This window comes from Leptinotarsa decemlineata, unplaced genomic scaffold (assembly GCF_025532065.1).
Source record: "Leptinotarsa decemlineata unplaced genomic scaffold, Ldec_3_MD MMD2_P_RNA_scaffold_2, whole genome shotgun sequence".
NCBI lineage: Eukaryota > Metazoa > Arthropoda > Insecta > Coleoptera > Chrysomelidae > Leptinotarsa > Leptinotarsa decemlineata.
This window is the reverse complement of record NW_027412529.1, coordinates 5,190,959-5,214,935: the sequence shown is the minus strand read 5'-3', so window position 1 is coordinate 5,214,935 and position 23,977 is coordinate 5,190,959. Positions and strand designations below refer to the sequence as shown.

General features: G+C 34.6%; 2 protein-coding genes across 2 annotated transcripts in view; both read left to right on the top strand.

Annotated features, from left to right (window-relative positions):
* Positions 1-3,497: 3,497 nt before the first annotated feature.
* Ythdc1 (YTH domain containing 1) lies at positions 3,498-5,314 on the top strand. Its single transcript, XM_023160830.2, is given in 2 exon segments — positions 3,498-4,809; positions 4,812-5,314. Coding segments are annotated over 2 exon segments (1,365 nt in total). The 5' UTR covers positions 3,498-3,698; the 3' UTR covers positions 5,066-5,314.
* A 3,472-nt stretch (positions 5,315-8,786) lies between these two features.
* The window catches only part of Spn (protein phosphatase 1 regulatory subunit spinophilin), an 83,792-nt gene continuing 68,601 nt past the window's right edge, over positions 8,787-23,977 (top strand). Inside the window, 3 exon segments of the mRNA XM_023160826.2 lie at positions 8,787-9,120; positions 14,221-15,073; positions 16,380-16,800. Of these exon segments, the coding sequence (XP_023016594.2) occupies positions 14,234-15,073; positions 16,380-16,800 (1,261 nt within the window). The 5' untranslated portion in view covers positions 8,787-9,120; positions 14,221-14,233.

Below are 23,977 nucleotides of genomic sequence, written 5' to 3'. Positions count from 1 at the left end.
TGCTGCTTTTTCATTCATTTGTTTCAGCGTATTAGATTCACAATACGTTATTACTACAGTTAGTGTACAAGTAATACTGAATTATCAAGTTTTCATGTAAAAGCCAAGTTGAATAATGAACTGTGATGATAGAACAGAAGTACCATCTAACTAGAATGGTACAAAAGTTCATTTTTGGTGTCTGCGGCTCCGATTTCCATTATTATTAGATTCGTATTCTGGGTATAAGATATATTAATAACTCTCCGAGAAACCTAGGCTATTCACAAGCCCGCCAACCAATTGATGTAGCAGAATTAATTCAGCTTCAACTAGATACATTCTCAACACAAACGTTTCAACTATTTTTAACCTTGCAAGAATCAAACATTGATCATTATTGTATAAATATTTTGAGTAGGGTATACATTCTAGCTTTAACGATCCTTACAAAAGAAAAGTACAGGAAGAGAAGGGGCTAAGTCGATATTTATGTTATTTTTCAGAAAAAGCTTTTGAGTTTGAAAGACTAGTAATATTTTTATTCGTTAATGTTTACTCAGATTCAACCTATTACTTATTTTGTAAGATACAGTCCGTTTTTTCAGCTATCTCAAAAAACGGTGAGATATACGAGTAGGTCGGTTAAATTGGACAAAAGTTTTCTATTTTGGGGAACTAGACTAATCTCTTTTCAGATCCAGAATATCAGAGGTTGAATGAGTTGTTTTTCATGGCAAATCTCATAAAAATTTCTTTTCACGAAGAAGTAAAGCAAAATTATTTCACTAAATATGCAATTAATCCATTCCCGAAATAATTAATATCTAGAAAAGTACGCCACTGTCTGCTTCACAATTAAATTACTAACAGATGTTCTGATCTGAGGTTTATACCCTTACAGCTGACGGGTGTGAACGGGAATTTCCATAGGGTGAAATATCAACAGCAGTTCTGTAAACATAATTCTAAACGAAACTGAAGTTATTAAAATTAAGTTCCCAATAGCTTCTTTCTATCTTCTATAAATAGAAATGGTTTCTATGCCTACCATCCGCGCTATTCATAATTAACTAAGAGCTTACAATTATTGTCAATCTATAGCTACAGTCTACATATTAATTTTTTCGACATTGCTTATGCATTGCTTATCAATTTCTAGTCATAGGTTAAATTATAATTCGATTATTTCATTGTTTCTTCGCCATCTGGTGGTTAGTAGCTCAAATAAACGTCTCAGAGACTGCATCCATTTAAAGAAATCTTTTCAAGTAAAACACAGGACGCAAACAATGATAGCTCAGAACAATGTCAGAACCATTGTCATGTCAGAACCATTGTCTAAGGATTTAGACAATATCAGAACATTGGTCCACAGAACACCTGTATATTCTCTCTCTCTCTCTCTATTAATCGCTTTTGCTTACGTTAAGGCGCAGTAGCCATATCGATCATTCATTCACCATTCATTAGTCGTATTCGGGTTCGCTGTCTGAACAGTTTTTGTACAGTCAAAAGTAGTCACACAGTTGATACTTTGAAAGTTTTGAGCGAGTCTACTCTCAAAAATCAGATGTGTATCTATTCTGAACCTTCTTATAATCGTCCGAATTGCGAACCCGTATACGCATACGTATACAAGTTTTAAGCTTGGTTCAAATAAGAGTATGTATTGTACAAGGTAGGTTCAACGGTAAATCTGGTTCATTTCACCACATACGTAGAGATTTATTAAAATTTTGTAGTTTTTATTTTTGAACTTGAAATTCATAATCAAAAAGAACAAAATCCGAGCTGGTAGGCCGAAGTCGAATGGAACCTGATGTACCAAACGTTTCGTCTACTACTACGGATGACTTCATCATTGGTATGTGCGTTTACTGCGAGGAGGAAAGTTATATTTCGAAGTTTCGACAACGACTAACGGTTTTCAAAATCTAGTTCTTTTAATTGTATCTTGCTTTGGGTAGGTTTGGTTACAAGTTAGATTTCATTTCATTTCATTTTATTAACAATCATATTTTTGATTGACAATAATAAATGGAACGTGCCGACATCTTTTTTGTAGAGGGCAAAATGTACCTATATGTCAGGAGCAAAATATTCTTCGGACACAGTTTTATGCCAGAACCATTGTCTAAGGATTTACCAGAACGGTTTGCTGTTTACAGAGCTAGTCACGATTTATCAAATTACTATTATAACTGTGAATTCACAGTTGCATGTGTGGATTGTGGAAAAAAGGGGGATAATGTTATATATTTTTGTGGACTATGTATCTTCTGTACAGTTTTAGGAACATACAGAAGCACCACTCTCCTATGTGGATCTAAAAAAAAAGCAGTTGCCAGCCAGAATCCCGAGTAATGCTTTTGAGTTACTTACATGAGTATGGTCCTCCCTTCAATACCATAAAGGTATTAACCATACATAATATACTATTAATAAAAAATATAATATATTATAATATACTATTATAATATCTATGGTACCGACGGACAAAACAAGTTTTGTTCGGGGACAATTAAGTTGAAACTGTGCACAACTCTCGTTTTCAGCGTATCATCTCATAAACTCAGAACTCATAAACTAATATTTTATGATGAAGTTATCCAACTTTGACTTTGAAAATAAAAGGGAAAGTTCTGAATATGATTTCATCTTCATTTCCATGTAAGTTACGAGAGCATAGAAAGACCACAGAATTTATTATATTATTTTGCCATAATAACAGGCATTGTTCAAGTCAATGTTCAACGAAGAATGATAATAACGAAGTAAAATTCATCCACCAACGAAAGTTAGCTTTTCTCCTGTAAATTTTCATGAAATTTGTAAATATTTTGGAAGATCAAAATAGCTCTATTCACTATTACTATTCCGATCTGATATGTGAGAACACTGTGTAACTCATATATAAATTTGTAAATGTTAAAGACTCACTTTATATGTATGTTTTTTTCTGACACTATAAATTTCAGAAACATAGAAATAAAATTATAATGTTTAGCATATAATGCGTGATATCTTAGGTATGTTAGTTTAATAAAATCGGTGCGCACGTTTAACGCGCCTCGCTCGGCAAGCGTTCGATATCGAACGCAGATTTATTATCTCAGATACATCAGCTCTATGTTAGGTATTCACAAGAGCAAGAAAAAAATGTGGTGGGTCAGCTCAGAAATCAACTTTAGGATCAGACCGTTTTTTAGTTGTAATTTGTCATATTGGGAAAATTGATCCAGCTCAAGTATTCTTTGAAAAATTATATATTGGTGAAATTTTTGACTTTTGTCAGCACATATCATCTTCAGAAATGATTTCATGACACATTCTCATTGACAAAATGATGCCTTCTTTGTTTCCATTTGAAAAAGAGCCTTCTTGATCTGAGATAAAAGTTTATCACAGAACTCCAAATTATATTTTGAAAGTTTATTTTTCTGAGTTCTGTGAAGTTCATGAGCTCTGTGGTGCTATGGCGTACCTGACAACTTTCATGCTTCATCAATCATCAAACTCAAACCTCAAACATCAAATAGAAATAGTGTTGCCAACATATTTACTGTTTTGTTTGGTTAAAAGTTATATCTTTTATTGAATCATCGAAAAAAGTGGAAAATTGTAAATTATCCTGGATTCTTTCATAAAACCCAGTGTAATGATGTGTATAATCGTCAATTAAAATTATACATTACACAAATTCATTTTATTTGGGTATGATAATGGACTCTAGAAATTCTAATAAGAATGGCAGTATAGACGCTGAAAAGTTGAACTTGAGCTTGGATATGAGCGATGATATAAAGCTCGATGAGGTAAATTATGAAAGTGACGTGTCTTCATCAAGTTCAGAAAGCTCATCAGCTCCAAGCATAAGCTCAGTGAGCACAAATTCTTCGAGAAAAGGCCGTCGATCCCGGCATAAAAGAGCCCGTTCTAAAGACAAGAGCCCTTCCCCAGTCACGAAAAGACCTCGATCCAAAGACAACAAAAGTAAGTCCTACGATTACTTGACCAAGTTGAACTATTTATTTCGAGATACCCGCTTCTTTGTGATAAAATCAAATAATGCCGAAAACATAATCCTTTCAAAAGCTAAAGGAGTCTGGTCAACATTGCCCCAGAATGAAGCCAATTTGAATAAAGCTTACAGGGAATCTAGAAATGTATTACTTATTTTCTCAGTGAAAGAGAGTGGTAAATTTGCTGGATTTGCCAGATTACACGGCGAATCTAGACATGATGGCTCTCCAATATCTTGGGTTCTTCCTCCAGGCCTGTCAGCAAAAGCCCTGGGCGGAGTATTCAAAGTGGATTGGATTTGCAGGAAGGAGTTAGCTTTCTCAAATACCATGCACCTGTATAATCCATGGAATGATGGTAAACCAGTCAAAATAGGCCGAGACGGTCAAGAAATAGAACCCAGAGTAGCAGAAGAGTTGTGCCGATTATTTCCTGAAGATGATGGTATCGAAATTACCCCCATCTTGAGATTGTCTAAGGAAGCCTCTAAGAAGAACAACCTGCGTGGTCGTGACGGTCACAGACATCCAAAGTCCAGAATGCCAATAGCAGCTAGAACATCATCTTTCGGGCACAGGGGACGAGGGTCGTCCTACTCAAGAAGAAAGTATTTTTTATCAAGAGGACTGACTTCTTCTTCCAGCTCTTACAGGCGTTCAAACTCGCCTAGACCTAGAGACAGATACTCCATGTTTTACGAAAGAGACCTGAACAGGCCACCCACTGCGGACGCAGCTGAAGCTTATGTTGCTAACTATATGCGGAGTATGCAGCATCAGCTGCCCCCACTGCCGTATGTTCCTCCCCGAGTTTGTACGGTGCTTCGCCTTTTGATGGTCTGCCTCCTCCCCGTTATTATGATGGACTACCCCTACCAGACTATCCTTCTCCAAGGGTAACTTCGTACTCTGATAAGCGTTCCTATGATCGTTCTGTGGACGAGTTTATATGGCGAACGAGTGAGAGGTCCAGGGAATCCAGAGTTTCCAGGGTCTCCAGAGTGTCTAGAAACAGTAGAAATAGGAGCAGGAGTCGTCATCGCTACAGAGATAGACATTGAATGATTTTCTTTTATAGGGAATTTATCCTATTGTTTTCTTTTGATTACTTTTATTGAAATCGATTCGTTTTTCATGTTATTTTTAAAGCATGGTTGTAAAATTAAAATCGTGATGAATGTAATTACCAATATTTGTCATTTCTGGTGTATTTTTCAAACAATTTTTTTTAATTAGCTGAAATTTAATTGAGTAATATGTTACTTTATTTGTATAATATATTTCTATAATAAATAAGTCTTCAAATTTTATGAAGTAAGTTTTAATATAAGATATGGTGACTTGAGCCTTACTTTGAAAAAAAGTCATAGATTCATAGGAAAAAAATGGTATTCAAAACTTTAAATGATTATACTATTTTCTTGAATTCTCAATTCTGCTGTATTCAGTAGTTATTTCAATGTTTTCATACTACAAATGTTAAATGTTAGTTGAGATGAAAATGAAAATTAATATTTGTCTTTGAAAAGGATTTTTCTCACCTTCCATGATCTGAAAAAATAAAAAAATTAATAGAGAACTTTATACAGGTGGTAGAAAGGGCAAACTTCTATTGTGCTCCGATCTGTTACTGCATAAATTCAATATAATATTCTAATATTAAAATAATATTTTATAATTTTTCCTATGAAAGAAAGGGCTAAGAATTGCGTTGTTTTATCCTGAAGTTTTTGTTAGGAAAGGAAGACTTGCAGTCTTCCTTTGGATCCATTTATTTTCAGGCGTTCTCAACTTTTATTCTATATAGTTCAACTTGATGTTTTTGAATAAATTCATGAAACTTTATGTTATTGAATGAGAAGCTATTTTCTTCTGCTTTCATTCAGAAAGTTATTCTTGTGAATGATCTGTTCTATAAGCTACCAATAGTAGTCCTCATCCTAGCTTTATTTTTCAACTACTGAACCTTCCTTCAAGGTGATTGATTAATAACGGCTAGAATAGTTTCAATACATTTTCAGGGAGATTAAAGCTTTCCAACGATATTGCATCACATTTTTCTGATTATCCAAACCTATCAAAGAACTTCCATAAAAAATACCCAGCAACGTTATTCAAACATCTATTAGGAAAATAGTAAATTCATATAATAATATTTTATTTTGAAAAATATCCGATAAAAATACAGTACTAATAGATGTGCATGTTTATGAACCATAAAATCAAAACTAGACTCTCTGAAAATTACTATTTTCTCGTCATAAGTAGCAGCAGAGTACTTTTCGTAAAATTATGTGATTTGAAAAAGTTGTCATCCAAACTTTGGTCTCTGTGAATAAAACCACCAAAGTTTTCTCCTTCCAATAAAAAACGTTTACTTCTCGCATATGTTCTTGGTCTTTAATCACTAAAAAACTTTACACACAATGCCATTGAATCACAAAAGGAAATTACTTTCGAATCTAACTATTCGGTATATAATCCTTCTAATTTACATGAAGACTTGGATTTCTATACGTGCTTTAGTTCATTCTACTAATCGGCCTTCGACACTACAATAGTAGAAATGACCGCAATTTAACGTTGCCGCCAAAAATTGAACATTTCATTGGTGAAAGATTTGCCGGGCGTTTGCTCATGCGTCGTATCAAACACTCCGGTTATTGCTCCAAAACGCTAGCTATGCAATGTTGCCGATGTTAAAAATTTTCATTTAAATACACGAAACTAAATTTTATCTAATGGCAGCAAAGGAACTTCCACTTTTACCGAAATTAATAGAAAAAGATAAATTTCTATCGTTGAGGTGCAATGTTGAAACATTGATCTTCTTTTCTTCATATTCTTCTCTCAAATTTATCACAGCTTATTTTCAGGATTGACCTACGATAATAAATGACAAGGAGTTTGCATATAATTATAATTCGAAAAGCGCAGAGAGGTCATATATTTGTATTGTTTTTGGAAATTACTACTTCAATCTCAAAATTTCGACTTCAACCTCGAAATTAATGTTGCAATTTTCAAGAAACAAATAATAAAAATATGTGGCCCTTTAGCGCTTCCGCAGTTTTGTGTGTTAGTAGGCTATAATTTTGCCTGCAAGTATAGTAGTCAATCGTAATATGGGGAAATGGTTTTCTGTCACCATCTGTTCCTTAATATTAGAAAAGCAGAATATATGATCTTTCATACCAAACAATGGGCTATCGATAAACAATATATAATTTAATCGAAATATGTCTTGTGAAGTTTTTAGGAACGACTATGGAAGACAAGCTCCATCAGTAGGAAAATGTACCCAGTATGATCATAAAATTAACACAAAAATCTGCTAAATTCGCTGTATTCGAAATGTTGCTGATAGAATCCGCTTACGAAATTTATCTTTAGCAGAAATTCAGTCAACATTGATAAATGGTAAATTATTATAGAAAGCAATGCCAGTAGCACAAAGTCCCTTAGCACAAAAGGGCAATAAGAGGTATAATGAAATCGAAGTTAAATATCCTTTGGATGAAATAAATGATTTTGATTCTATTCATTTTCGAGCATTTGGAGTTCACTTCTTTTGTTTTTCGAACATGATAATACTCCAATAACTCATAATCGTCAGACGTACAAAGTAATTTCAACAAAGCTATTATTATGACAATAAATAGAGAAAATTTATTTTTACGATAAAAAAAAGTTAGATCGCATTTTAACAATCCAAAGTCAGGACTGATTCCTCAGAATATGTCACGAACAGTCGTTTTTGATGCGAATAGTCGAAAGTAGATTAAAATTAGGTGCCTGATATAAATCTCGCACTGTTTCCCAATTCCAAGAATGATATTGTTTATTACTAGTAATGACCTAACGTTAGGAAGTTCAAAATTAATTGCCTCATAAAAGGATTCCGCTTTCAAGCAAATACATTTTGAAATACATATTACTCTATACATTACTAAAATATAAGCTTTGATAAAATAACGTATATCTGGCGGGTTTGGGTACCTATTCTTGAATCACTAGCAGTTCTGTCTATACGTAATTCTTGAATCCTGAAGTCCTAAATTTATACTACAATCATTCATAGGTGATTTAAACAAATGAGTCACAGAGATCAAAGTGTTAGTTTCAGCAAACTTCTTGTGTGGAGTTCGCAGACCTGTGAATGTGTCAAGAATAGGTACCAATTTTTCTGAAATAAGTTACAATGAATCATCTATAAAACTATCAGATAAATAAATTGACATAATTATGATGATATTTCAATAAAAAACACCCATGTATGTCTCTGTATTAAAATATTCTAGTTTGATTACCCCTAACATGAAAAAATGGATCGCAATACCTCAAGTTCCAATTTTTCGCAAAGAGAGCCTTTCAGTTGTCAAAATTGAAGTATCCGGCGTGCTTTACAGGGATTGTTTAATGTTGTTATCGTATATAATAATATAGAAGTAACTTCTCTAATACTGTTAGTAATTCCTCATTGATGATTCAATCATGATTGCGATAAAGTTATTGTGAATATTCATAAAAGAACCTCAAGTGTCGCTGTCGTTTGGGGATGTTATTCAAATTTAAGGTCAAATCATGTTGTAGATATTTTCAAGTTTATTATTTTTTGAAAGAAGCGATGTGAGGAATCACTCTCGTACATTTCTGTGACCTTTATCAATTACTTGAAATAAGCCAATTGCTACATTTTTTCATATATTGTACTGCATTGAAGATCTGAATTTATTTTTTATTGTTGACAACATCGCATTACATACCAAGCTGTCAACCAAAATGCTGTCAAGAAAGTGGAGGTGAAGGGAGAAGAAGAGGTACCAGAAACAGAAAATTCTGATAGAACCCGACGTGATGTGTTTGATATTGTCAGGACGGCAGAGAATTTTTCAATTCTTGTTCAGGTTGAATTGTTTGCTGAAAGTGATATAACGCGTTTTAACGAATTAAACTGTTGTGCTACGGTTATTCCCTTGTCACTTTATCGAAAACAAGTGTTGTGTGGTTTGTAGTTTTAAAAACATAAATGGCTGGAAGCAGGAACCCCTTCAACTTTAATGAATATTCACCGGTTATGGCCGTGCAGCGAATAAATTTTGAGTTTGTGTAAAAGGTTAGTGGTGTTTCAAATACGCAAACCAGAAAATATATTTGCGATATGCAAATTCAGTCTGCGTTTTCGTAAACTCAGGTGATTATTCACGTAAAGAGATAAGATTTTCAAAGAAAGATATATTTTATTCATATCTTTATTCATAATAAGTTATCAATGAATTGCATTAATTATTAGTAGAATCATAAAAAAGGAGGGGCCGGAGGTTTGAGCTACAAAGGCCATGGCTCTATACCCACTAGAAATGTCAATGCTGAGGTCACATTGTTTTTGTTATGAAATTTCCAATTTGGAATCAAAGAGAGTACAATTTTTATTTCCGGTTGTGAGAATAGTACAATGGCATCGACGTTTGATTCATAAACAAACTTATCTGTTCGGGATTGACTTAGGTTGTAAAAATATACGACTGCCAGTGGCGTTCACCAGCAATTTTTAATATACCTCTAAAATTATCTAAATTATTTGTAATTCTGAAACCTAAATATAAAAACTATACTTACTGTTTCTTTGTACCAATATATTGTTTATAATATTCCACTTATCAACAAATAAAGAAGCTTTTCGACTTTCTTTTTCTCCATCTTTGTACAAAAAAACCTGGGAAACGTCCGAAGAAAGAAAGCAACCAAGTTCAAAATAAACTATTAACAAAGATGCATAGGTCATGTACATACGTTTCTTTCAGATATAAACTAATACTCTCTCCTAAAAATTATCCCCCCTTTCAATTCAAACAAACCCCATGTTTTATCTAAAAGGAATGAATTAAAAAAATATACAGGGTGGACTATCGAAAATTTAACGCAGGCATAACTGAAAGGTAGATTAAAGCACAGGTTTGATTGATTGTTTATTTGCAATGGAGACCCAATAACCATTGCAAAACTGACAACCCTCTGAGAAAGGTACTCTCCACTAAATATATTTTCAAATGGAAATGTGGGCTGATATCTGAAAGAAAATATCTTTCGATTCCAAAAAATGTGATGGTGATATGGATTTTACTTGCAAATTTATCACATTAATCAAGTAAATGACGGAAATGTCTTCTGTTGAGAATGAGTGGTATTTGATCTGATTTACATATTGATATGTGACATTCCTTTTTATGTTTATTTATTTATTTACGTCATTGCCAACAAATTTGACATATGTTCTGTAAAAATAATATATCATAGTATAATATATGTAGGGACAATTATGAATTACAATATTTTCAGTCTTTTTTAACGATTCCAGAAAATGATTTAAAAGTTCTAATTCCACACTGTCTAAAAATTCTACCTATAGACACATTCTTGCCATGGTCGGTTTGATGGAAATGTACTTTGGATATATCTGTATATCTTGTTCTCTTTGCATTCACATTTAACGTTATAAGTTTTATAAGTTTTGGAGAATTAATGCTACCATTGATTATTTTGTGAATTAGTGTCACCTTTTATAGAATCATCAAATGAAAATTCACCTGAAAATGCAAAATTTCCAAATACATCAAATGGAATTCTCAAGAAGAAATCTGAAAATCAAAATGAAAATCCGGAAAAATAAAATTGTGTAACCCGCTTTGGAAGAAGAGTTCATTTTCGTGTTTAATATTTTTTTTAAGGGGGGGTGTAATGTAGTGCCCTACAATTTCCTTCAAATGGAGTATGTTAGGTGTTGCTAGGAGATGTTTTTGTTTAGAAAAGATAGGAAAGAATTAATAAAAACTTCAGTCAAAAACGTTTTTTTAAAAGTAGTTTAAAAAGTACACACCTGATCTATAAAGCTTAGATAGTAACAATTCGTGTTCCACATAATCAAAAGTATGTGAGAACTCTATAAAAAGGATCATAACGCATTTTTTTCTTGTCAATAGCATTAACAATTCTCGACTGAAATTCACGTCGGTTGACAATAATTTGTTTCGTTCGTAAAACATAGTCAACTGAGGAAAAAGAGGAAGATTAAAATGATTTCTACAAAGTTTTTTATTTGTTACGACCAATTATTTTGAACAAAATAACAGGATGCCATAAAGAATGTAAGACCTTGTGAAAGATGTCTACCCAGCAACTTTTGAAATTTTATGATTGTTTCATAAAATTTGCTAATACTAACTACAGGAGTCTATTTACATACAATCACTTTCCCGTTGAATACTATCACCAAAAACCTCTTTATAGGGAACTCAAGTTGAGAAATAAATTTTTATGAATTTGCAAAGTGGACACTGTCGCAAGTGATCTATCGACCCAATCAATCAATATTACTAATTGAATATGGGTCTTCTTTGAATTATTGGATAATTTACTCTGTCTATATAAAAGGTGAGATGCTGTCGTCAAAGAATACGAATCCAATAGAAGCTCAGAACTGACATTTTCGTGTACCCTGATTTTTTCAATACTTACCGTGACCACCAGAGGGCGATGACAGTATTTAATGTGAGTATCAACAGAACTGAGTAACTAGCAGTTGCTGACAACTAGTCGGCCGGATCATATCGAAGTCGGCATGTACGCCAAAATTAAATTAAAAAGCTGACTGGTTTGTCAGCGATTGCCACTCGTTTCTTTTGGTAATCACATTAAATACTGACATCGTACTAGCATCGCCCTCTGGCGGTCAGAGTGAGTACTAAAAATTTTTGGGTATACAAAAATGCCAGTTCTGAGCTTCTATATAGAATGAAAATAAGAGGAGTAGCCAATGAATGGGTAGCATCATATTCATGTCAAAAGTCGCAAATAGTGGTAATAGATGAAATAAAATCACAACCAGCTTCTATCTCATTAGGAGTTCCACAAGGCTCAACATTGGCTCCGCTTCTCTTTATAATATTTATGAGTGATATTGAAAATTCATGTGTATCTCCACAAAAAACAATATATGCTGATGATATCTATCAAATAGTAGCAGAAAATGAACTTCTCCTCTCTGTTCAAGCTGCAAATAAAACTGCTGATGACTTTGATAGAGTCAACCATAACCTACTGATTGCTAAGTTGAATGCCTTGGGTTTAGAGGGAGATGTTTTAAATTGGATTGAAAGCTACCTTTACAATAGAGTTCAATACGTTAAATATGGCAACTCTAAATCTGAACCGATAAATGTGCCATCAGGTGTTCCTCAGGGATCCCACATAGGCCCATTACTGTTCAATTTATTTATCAATGATGTCTCCACTGTTTTTACCTCCAGCTCATTTCTAATGTTTGCAGATGATTTAAAGGTGTTCAAATCAATACAAAATATATCAGATGCTCAGGCACTTCAATGTGATTTGGTACAGTTTTCTAGCTGGTGTGACGTCAACCTTTTGCATTTGAATCCAGATAAGTGTCAAAAAATTACTTTCTCAAGGATTAATAATGTATATGATTACTCGTATAAAATTAATGGGAATGATTTAGCAGTAACGGATAAAATAAAAGATTTAGGTGTCGTTTTTGACTCAAAAATGTCATTTAAGTACCAAATAACGGAAGCCTCATCTCGAGCCCGTAAGATGTTAGGTTTTACACTTCGTTCTGCTAGAGACCTAAGTGTCGAATCTATAAAACTGATTTATTGTGCACAAGTGAGATCCATTCTTGAGTATAACTCCATTGTATGGTCACCCTATTATAATGTTGATGTTGAGTTGTTAGAGGGGTGTCAAAACAAATTCTTGAGATATGTTGCTTTTCAGTTAGGATTAAATAGAGGAGAGTATAACTACTCACAGATATTGAACATATTGAACATGAACACCTTAACTCATAGGAGACTTGAAACAGATCTTGTGTTTGTCCACAAAGTATTAAACGGCTATATTGATTCTCCAGAAATAGTTGAGCTTTGTACTACTCTCTCTGTGAATGATAGAAGAACCAGAAATAGTGATATTTTTAAAATTCCTTTTTGTAGAACCAATTATGGTCAGAATGAAACAATATGTAGGATATTGAAATCAGCAAATCATTACCTTCTTAACCTGGAATTGTTCAATTCATCATTATTATCCTTCAAAAAATCGATTAAAAACATCTGATGTATCTTTAGTTTGTAAGCACATGTACAATTTATAAAAAGATATTTGTAAAAATTGGCTTGTCCGTTGAAATAAATAAATAAATAAAAAATAAATAATTTTCACAATGGTGCACAAATAACGGTCTACTTGTTAATGTAAATAAAACTGTTTTCATGAATTATCAACAGAGGAATCTTACTAATGATCATTGTTCACTAAAAGAAATACTTCACAGTATCTAATAACAAAACTGACTAGAGTCTGCTTCATAATATGACAACTACATGGAATAGTATCTCTAGAAGTACTCAAATTGGCCTATTTCGGATTAGTATAATCTAATATCTCAAATGCGTTAATATTCTGGGAAAACTCAGCATACCTAACAAAATTATTTGTTATCCAAAAAAAAAAAATAATCAGATGTATCGCTGGCATACATTGTAGACAATCATGCAAGACAGTTTTTAAAGATCTATCTATTTTAATACTACCGTTATTATATATTTTGCTCATAACTATGAATATCAAAAGAAATGAATCACACCATACAAAAAACAGTATGATACATGATCACAATACTCGCAGAGGAAATGAACTTAGACTACCTTACTCTCGATTAGCAAAACTCGGCAAGCTATCAGGGAGTCATTTGTTATAACAAAGCAACTAGGTTACTAGGAAATATTGAAAATTACAATACATTCAAAAAAGCTTTAATAGACCTTCTCCTAGAAAATGCCTTTTACAATGTCGAAGAATTTTTAGATTTGAATGTATAAGCTGCTTTTTCTTCAGTTTGTGTGACTACTCTGATAAATATTATAGTAGTAATGTATATGTTATATGTGTATGATATTTTAATGATACATAAATTCTATTCTATTCTATGGGCTTTGTATTCTTTGCAATCGTTTAACCATCGAGTGAATTGTTGGTCACATATAAAACAAAAGCCTGAGCCTCTGATCAATAGATGTAGTTAGTTGCATTTTTATTGATTCATTTATTGACTGAAATATTTATTAATCAACAACTAAGGAGGAAATCTCATGTTTTTATCTTTATAATCCTTAACGTCATTTCTCGTTTTCAGTTAGCCAGCCCAAATGCATACGATGGAAGAGAAAAAGGGTCCGCGCTTTGGCGGATCAAAGGTCTCGGAAATAGCGAACATCTTTCAAGCGAAAACGCCCGCGCCGCGAGAAGACTTGATCGCGCCGCTCAGAAAAACGCAGCGACTCAGCCACAGCTCGGAGAAAATCGACGCTGACAACAACGCGCCGACCGTCACTGTCATGCGAACCGAATCGCACGTCACTAGGTTCAACAACGCGAGGGCAATGTTCGAGAAGCTCGGCGAAGAGCAGCACCACAACAAGCCGCGCGACAAAGTCGTCATCCCGCTGCAATCTACGAGGAGCGCTTCGAACATCCTCGATGCACGATCGCGTGCGAGTTCGGCCTGCAGCGAGACGCGCGACACGAAATCGCAACATGGCTCTCGAACGCCGTCTCCATCTACCGGCGCGCTCGACAACTACAGCAACAGCGTTCCCGCGCTCGACTCGCTCGGCAAAAAGACGAACGGTTTCGCCGAAACAAACACAAACGGCAAGAGCGACGGCAAGCCCGTGCTGCTGAAGAAGCCGGAAAAACCCGAACGAAAATTCAGCAGCAAGGAGCTGATAGAGCGACAGCGGAACTGGACGTCGCACTTTTCGAAGACGCGGTCGAGCAGGTATAACAGCGACCCGAACCGAAACGAGGTCCGGCTCGCGGTCAACACCGTCGGGCAGGGAGAGGTTCCCAGCGGGGGGAAAACGACTACTAGGAGCGCGTCTTTCAGCAACAGGCTGAAAAGTCCGCCCACGTCGCCGCCTCCGCCCCCAGTGCGTACAGAAGCTTCGAGAAGGCCGAACGTCGTTCGGAAGGAGAGACCGGCTTCGGTAAGTAGCTTTGGCATGCTTTAAAATGGAACTATAAATTGAGCTCAAGTGTGAGGAAGAACTCGGAAGGAAAGTATAGAGTAGAGAAAGTGAGAATAATGAATGTAGAAGATAGGGATTGAGGAGAAAGAGAGATGTAAGATATAAGTGAGAATGGAAAGATATGAATGATAGAGGACAGTGTGAGAGAAAGAAAAAAGCAAGCCTGAAAATGAAGTGAAAAGGGAAAATAGCGAATGTGAGGAAAAAGGTAGAAAAACGTTGAAAAGGAATGAAGGAGATATGGGAGAGACTTCACCAGAAATCCTGGTGCTGAAACGGGAAACTGGTGAGGAAATTTGGAAAGGCGATAATAAACAGAAAGTTAAATGGTAAAGAGTATGTAGAGAGTGGTAGAGAAGACAAAAGAGAGTGATAGGGAGGGAAGAGAGTGCTAAAAATTTGGAAGAAATGAAAGAGAAATCATGAGAGAGTATAGTAGATAAAGGAAACAGAAGAAATTGTGATGTATGAGACAGGAGAGAGAGAGAGAGAGAGAGAGAGAGAGAGAGCGCGAGAAAGAATGATAGAGAAGAGGGAAGGATAGAGAAAATATGAAAGATAGGTTGGAGAAAGGGGGGAAAGATAGAGAAGAGGTTAGGAAGAAGAAGGGGAGAAATAATAGAGAGAGAAGCGAGGAGAGAGATGTAAAAAAGAGGACAGAAATGGAATAGCGGGAAAAGAGACAAAGAGAGGAGAAAATTGGAGAAGTTAGAGAAAGTTAATTGGAAATCCCAATTCAAAAACGAAATTCGCAAAGCATTGTCGAAATTTCAAGTTAAAGATTCAATATCTGGTTTTAAATTTAATTTTCAAAACAGATAAAGTTGTAATCGATATTTTAGGTTGAAAGCCAAAACTCAGTTCAAGACAATAATATCTAGAAAATCATAAGATTTAAATTCTGAGACAAATTTGAAATTTGTAATTCGATGAGTAGGAACTTTTAGTTTGCAGTCCTTATACTCAGATAATTGAAGCAGAATTCGATATCAGGTTTGAAAAAGTTTATTGATAAGAGAGAATTTTAAATTTAAAATAACATTTTCGAGGTAAAAAATTGGGTTCGGGGTTGAAATTTTTGTATTTACGAATTCAAGATTAATATTCCTGGTTTGAATTGCGGAATTTTTAGTTTAACTTTAAAATTTTCAGTTTAGAGTTTCATTCTGAAATTAGATTTTGAAATCTCAGTTTCATTTGAAATTCCAATTCAATTCCAGCTCAAAATTCGTACCACGCTACACAGCTATTTCAATCTTTACAGGTCATTCCTACCACCGACATTGGTTCCTACGAAACCTTCGTCAGATCTAGCAAACAAATCAAAAAAGATACCGACGCCGTCGAGCCGAAGAACAGCCTGCTGGTATCAAATTCACCTGACAATGACCTGAACTCCTTGATATCCGACGTTTCAAAACCAAACCAGAACTTCGCCAAACCCAAACGTATTGCCAGCAGAGAAGCCAGCGTAGAAAACGACAATAACGTCGCCGCCGAATCGAATCTGCCACAAAACGTCGTGGTGAAGTCACCGCTTGCTGGCGAGGACAAGGAGAACAGCAGAGAAAATCTGTCGGTGGCATCCGGAAGTTTGTCTTCGTTGAGTCCCCCAAGTAGTCCGAGCAAGGTCAAGTCGGAGCAGGAGAAGCAGGAACAGGAAGGGAACGAGAAGTCTCTTTTGGGTGAGTGTTATTTTTTCTTATAACCCAAACTACGCTGCAGGACTAGAGCGCAGAGCTTATGAACTCTGCACCAAGAAGTATTGTGAACTAACTACAATACCCAGTTGCTTGGATCTAATAGTAATATCTGTGGCTTGGAACAAAAACAACTAATGTCAATTTTATGTCATTTTCTTCTTTTTACAATGTGATCAACTATATACTTTTGAAAGAAATAGGAACCAATATTGTGAGGCTTTTAGAGATGAAGCGGATACTGGATAGCTAGCGCCTATCCGGCCGAATATTGGGTTAAAAAAAATGAATAATAATAATATAAATATCATTTATTGGTGAATAACCAAAGGGCCATCAACCAAAGTCCTTCAGCCATTGTATAATTTTTAAATATTTACAGTGATTTTTTTATATGCTTATATAATAGAATTGAGGTACATTAGATTTGTGAAAAAAAAAAAAGAAAAAGAGTATAATAAATTATGAGAATGATTTGATGTTTTCCCAAATAGTATTTGAATTTGGTTGGTTGACCTTCAGATATTTTCCCACATAATGCCTGCAGGGTCTCCAAGTTGGTTTGTTTTTTGCAAAGCGGTTTCCTAAGTCTGATTTTCTCTCCTTTATAGGCTTCACTTTTGTAGTTTCATACAGCAGTGCATTTGAGGGATTGTGTAGTATGTTCTCAGGATTACAACAACTTGAATAAATTATGTGTGCATATTTGGGAAGTGCAGTTTTAGTGTTAATAATAATAATAATAATATTTATTAGTCTCAAGAAACACACAGTTTTTAGACACGTCAATACAATTTCTAAAATAGGTTTGAGAGGGTAAGATTTCTCAATATAGTTTTAAAAAAATGCTTGTAGGTAAATTAGATTCACAAAAAAAACACAAGTTAACAAAATAAAATTCCAATCTTATAAGACTTGACTAAAATGTAAAGCCATGAGCTTTTACAAATTATAAACACATAGCTAACATATTATATATATTCAAAGTTGAGTAAAAGTTCGGGAGGTGACCACAAAAGTGTCTCTTTCTTCTTGGATAACTTCGAAAAATTGATCAATTTCATATAAAGGATGTTTGGTTAATATTTTCTTCAATGAGTTTTTGAATCTTCTAAATGGCAAGTTACTAAATTCGGCAGATAAGGCATTGTATAGCTTAATTCCTATATTATCTGTTCTTTTCAACCTATTAGCTGTAGGAACAAGGTTTGATTTATTTCTTGTATCATGTTGGTGTATATCCTTGTGAGCAACTTCATTCAACAAGTTTTGTTGAACAAATATAGGGTCATTATTTTAAGTTTTACCAATATTGGTCGACACTTTTCATCATAATTGGCAGAGATTATGCTTCTCAATGCAGATTTATGAATGACAAATATTCTTTTCAGAGATGATTCCTCTCATTTCAAATGCCAGACTCCCAAGTTGATTTTGTGGTCAATGTTAACTCCCAATTATTTTACTGATTGCCTGTTTCTTACCATTTCGTTGTTGATGTTTATTGAAGGAAGCTTTTCTGAAGCATTGTGATAAAAAAAGATTGATCTCAATCGCCATTTATCGAACCAGAATATTGTCCTGTCGATGAGGCTTTGCATCCTCTATTGTAATAGCTAGCGTCCGGTTGTGTGAAACTAAGGCAGTGTCATAGTGTAAGATGTAAAGGTTTTTATTAAATTCATACTTATCTTTCAAGTTATGATTGTATATATCATAGCAGTATATATTATTGAGAAGGTGGCCTTGTGGAACCCCTTGGTAAAAAAAATATTTTTAGGTAATTAATTGCTTTATTTAGATAGTACCAATTAAGAAATGAAATCAGTAATCACACAATAATTCTACAACTTAGAAAATTAATTAGTACTTATACTGCACTAACGGCAAATTATGGTGAATGAATACTAATTTTTGTCCATTAAAAGCGGTTTCGCTTGTCTTCATAAATAAAGCCAGCTTCAGAAAAAAGTTTTTCGCTGTACACACTGCTGCAAGGTGCTGAAATATAGATGCACTGCAATCAATACAATAAGTCAATGAATGAAACGGTTGATAACTTCGCTTATCCACGAAAATATCCGAATTGGATGTAATGTTTGTCTTATTTTGAAACATGGATGTCCGCCATTGAGGATGACAGTGTTCCGTGTAAGTGAAACATTACCTCTTTCGTATACAATATTGTGTAGCAATTCTGTGAATGATATCTGATTGGATTCCATAACGGATGTTTCAAGTACAAACTGGATAGAAAAATGTGGTTTTTGTATAAATCCATGTTCATATGACAGTTGTGGTTTCAAAATTATTTTTTCGTTTGTGTAATTCAATGTATATTATAATTTATGTTTGTTAAGCCAGTTAATTTCATATCGCTGTAACATTATAATCATTATTCTTCTTTGGCATATCCAAGTGAGGAAAATTAATTTTCAGCAAAGTTTTCTAAGATCAATAAACGTTTGAAGGGGTGATTTCTTGCCATGTATTATGAAAAATAAATCACATTAACATATTTTCGTACTTGGAATCATTTTTCGAGAATAGGTTATCAAAGTTTCAATATTCAATTCAATTATTTCAATAAAAAATCAACTTCTTGATTATGTCTCAGAAGTTTTTCAGTCGATTATTATGAATCTCTGTATATTCAATACAATACAGTATACTCGACAAAAATACGTCTGTAACTGGACAAGACTTTATACACAAAGTGGATCAACGATGTGCAGGATCGCCCATCCATGGATGGGCGATAGTTGCTTCCCTAGTTGAGATTAGAAACAAATGTCTCGAATAAAAATTGTCGGAAAATTGGAAGCTATGTTTTAAAAATATGTTCAACAAATGTGTGTTTTACCAAAGTTGTTTTTAAAATAGTATACCCCGTATAATTTTATTTGAGTGATTTATTTCAAATATGTTTTGGAAGTTATGGTAAGATTTATTCTGTCAAATGTATTGTGAACATTTTCCAAACACATATCCTCCAAGAAGAGTTAAGAAGAGAGTATTCTCATTTCTCTTCATCATTACAGGTGCTGTTTGCATATCTAGATAAATCAAACTCGAGATAATTTTTTTCTCATTTTTTTTTTAATGAAACACCCTGTTAATTTTTTTCGAACTTCAATTGATTCTCATCTTATGATAGAGCACAAATCTCTCTGACTCCTTTCTTCCGGAATTGGTGGTTTTTCACATTAGAACCGTCCCTTGGCCTATCTTCAGATCCTCACCTTAATACAAGGGAAATTGCAATAGATACGTTTCTGAAGGAACTGCAATGTCCCCAGACCTCATTTCTTTAGATTTCTGTTATCTGGAACTATGCCAAGAGATGTGTTTACTGTGAGAAACCAGAGACATGAGAAAAATAACATTAATTGAATGTCAAAAAGAAATTGAAGACAGTATAGACTTAATTCATACATAGCTCAAAATAGAATATTATTTGTACATCTCTTGTGGATTTATGTTTTTTAAAACCGTTTGAGGAAATTTTGTAACCTGTTTTTTCAAGCATTGAGTAAAAAAAAACGCTATTGCTTCAGTTTAACGAATTTTTCATGGTTTCTTCAAGATTTCGAAACGTTTCCCATAGATATATGATAGAATTGGCCGATACTTGATGAAAATCCATAACTAACGTTTTCAAAAAACACTTTATTGTGAGATTTTCACCAAAGAGTTTTACAAAAACTCAACACGTGTTTCGCCATAGAATGGCTTCTTCGTTAGTTTCTCATATGAATCAGTAGTCAAGCCCTATATTTTCAAATTGAATCAAAATATGCTTCATTACCCATGATCTGAACATATTATTGGCAAAGTCTAGTAAATTAAAACGTGTATATGGGACATTAAATTAACAAATATAAGCTAAAAATAATGCTTAGAGACAAGACCAGAGTATATAGACAGAACAATATTGAGCCTAGCTGAACAGATACAAATATATTTGTTTGAAGATGATTGACAATGTTTCATGATGAATTTTACTAGTTCGGACTTCCATTGTCTACTGTATAAAATGATTGGAATCTCTGAAACAACTAAAAAAGAAGAATTGAAAATGAATAGCTGAAAATAACAATTATATTAACCAAAATAAACCTGAAATGAAATAATAGTGAAATAAAATACAAGTAAAAATAGAACAATTGAATAAATAAAAATAAAGAAATGAAAAAAGAAAATAAAAATAAAAAGTGGAGAGATTCCAAGTCACGTTAGTTCACAACGTTTCGATTGTTAGTATCTACAATCGTCTTTGGGTGATGACTGGACTGATTCCTCCGAGAGATGACTATTTATAGGTCGTTCGAGTACTTTCACTTATCCCCGCTTTCCATTTTCCAATTCACTGGTTTCGTGAGAGATGACCGTTTTGGTGGCAGTTGGCCATTTTTCGCTTGATGATGGGTTTCCATATGTTGCGTATTTCTACGCTGGCTTGGCTGAATACGTTGTTGGACAACATGTATGCGGCTTCCTTGAATTTTCTCCTAAACCAATGTTCCTCTTTGTGCAAGATCTCAGCTTGGGACCACTCGATGTTGTGTTGATGGGTCCAAACATGGTCTGCTATTCCTGATTTGCTGGTTTCTCCTCGTTGTGTGTGTTTCTTGTGCTCGGCAATGCGAACATTCAATGTCCTCTTAGTTTCACCAATATAATATTTCCCGCACTCACAGGGTATCCGGTAAATGCAATTCTTGGAATCGCAGTCCGCGTTTGGTGGCCTGGTTTTCGTGAGGCTGCTACGGATAGTGTTACCGGATCTGAAGCAGGTTCTTGTTGTACTTGGAACCAATTCTTCTCATACTCTCCGATAATCCTCTGATGTAGGGAAGTGCAAGCACTGGTTGTATCGGCTTCTCTTCCTTGCGAGGCTCCTGCTGTCTTCTAGCAAAAGTCTTTTCTACCATCGCTTTGGAGTAGCCATTCCGTTGAAGATCATTTTTGATGATGTCTAGTTCCTTCTCGAGACCTTCCTTCGTATTACAGAGCCCAAAAGCAAGGCCTAATAGAATCTTGATGATTCCTCTTTTAGTCGATTGATGGTGGTTGGATTCGTGGTTCAGATACTGTCCCGTATGAGTGGGTTTTCGGTATACAGATGTTCCCACTTAGTGTCGGTCCTCTTCACCAAAACGTCAAAGTATGGAAATTCGTTGTGGATTTCCTTCTCCATTGTGAAATTGATGGAAGGTCTAACGTTGATGTGTTTCAGGAAGGCGTCTAGTTCAGTATTCCCATGGTTCCATATTATGAAGGTGTCGTCAATATATCTCAACCACACTTGAGGTTTCTTGTGGGCTTTTTCAATGGCTAGAGTTTCAAACCACTCTATATATATGTTGGCTATGACTGGTGAAAGTAGCGATCCCATTGGCAGTCCCTCATCTTGTGTAAAGAATTCGTCCTTCAGTTGGAAATAACAGTTTCGTACACAGCATCCTAGTAATTCCATGATTACTTCTATAGGTAGATTCGTTCTCTCTTTCAGGTTCCCGTCTTCGGATAGCTTTCTCTGTATGATTTGGAGTGCTTCTTCCACCGGAACGTTGGTGTAAAGGCTTTCCACGTCGAAACTAATTAGTTGATCTTCCTTTGTGACCTCAATTGACCCTAGTAGTTCGACAAAATGCCTTGAATTTTTCACGAAAGACGATGTTTTTCCTTGTAATGGTTGTATTAAGGGAAGTAAAAATGTAGACAAGTTTTGAGTAGCCGAATCTCTGGAGCTAATGATCGGTCTAAGTGGATTTTAGGTAGTCCATACAAGTGAGGGGGCTTACTGTGGTGCGGTGTTAGCGATGATACAAATATAAGTACATGAATATATAAATATTGAAATGTAAATATATAATGCTATACGTAATGAACATTGATAGCCATTTCAAGTTGATTTCAATAACTTGTTTACACAAAGGTACATGCACATTACTCGATAGAGCTTTGGTAGAATTCGTCCACACTATAAGGAACAACAAGGAATTCTTTTACTCTCTTTCTGAATTTCCCAAAACGGAACCTTGTGGAACCCCACTGCCAATGAAACGTTCCTCTGATGAAATTCCATCTAATAGAACAGTCTGAAGTAGCATGTGGACTACACAATTGAAGACCTTGGATAGGTTACAAAACATGGCCGCCGCAGATTATCTTTCATTAAGATTGGTGTACAGGTTTTCCAGGAGCGAAAATATAGCGTCTTGTGAACCTTTTGAAGACTGAAAGCCAAACTGGAATAAATTTATTATATTGTTTTTCTCGAGGCAGGATATTACTAGTAACTTTAGACAAGACTGGTAGCAAAGCAATTGGTCTAAAATTAGCTGGGATGTCAAGATCGCCTCCCTTATGTAGAGGAATAATTGTGGCAATTTTCAGACACAATGGGAACATACCTTTGAAGATTTAGAAATTTATTGCCTCCACCAAAGCACTCAAAGCCCCATCGAAAAGAGTTATCAAAATTTTTAAGGAAATAGCATCCCACCCCACCGATTTTTTATTTTTTATTTCACCAAAGAGAGAGCTCATAGTGTGGACTATTCTGGTATGACCTTGATGGAGAAAAAAGCGATCCCAAGTTTTTTTTACCCTTGTACGCAAACAGCCCCACTCGGAAAAATTATGAATTGTGAATAAAAATACACTATTTATTCTCAAGGTCAATTGGTTACAAAAATTTCTCATTTCATTTGATCGATTCGTTGTTGAGTGACATGAATCCGAGCAACAATTAATTTTTGAGAACAACTCTTTTATTTTCAAACTTCTGTACTTTGTTCAATTTCTCTATCTCTCGCCGTTTAGGAGATAATCACGAACGTACCATTAAAATAGAAGGTTTATCGAGCAAATCATTTACTAAGAATGTAATAAATTACAATAATTGGTCTATTAACAGAAACCGATAAGCACAAAAATGTAAATGATTTGTTTCGAGCTTTGGCCAGAAGTCGGTGCAGTGTTTTGAAATTCAAAATACACATTGGTCAACGTAAATGGTTAATATTATAAAAATGAAATCTTTGAAATTAGTTCTGGTTATTTTCTTGCAATTCTGTGCTTATTACTAACTCGAAATTTATTGAAACATGAATTTTTACAATACTGACACGGCTCAAAACAGCAATTTCTTCAG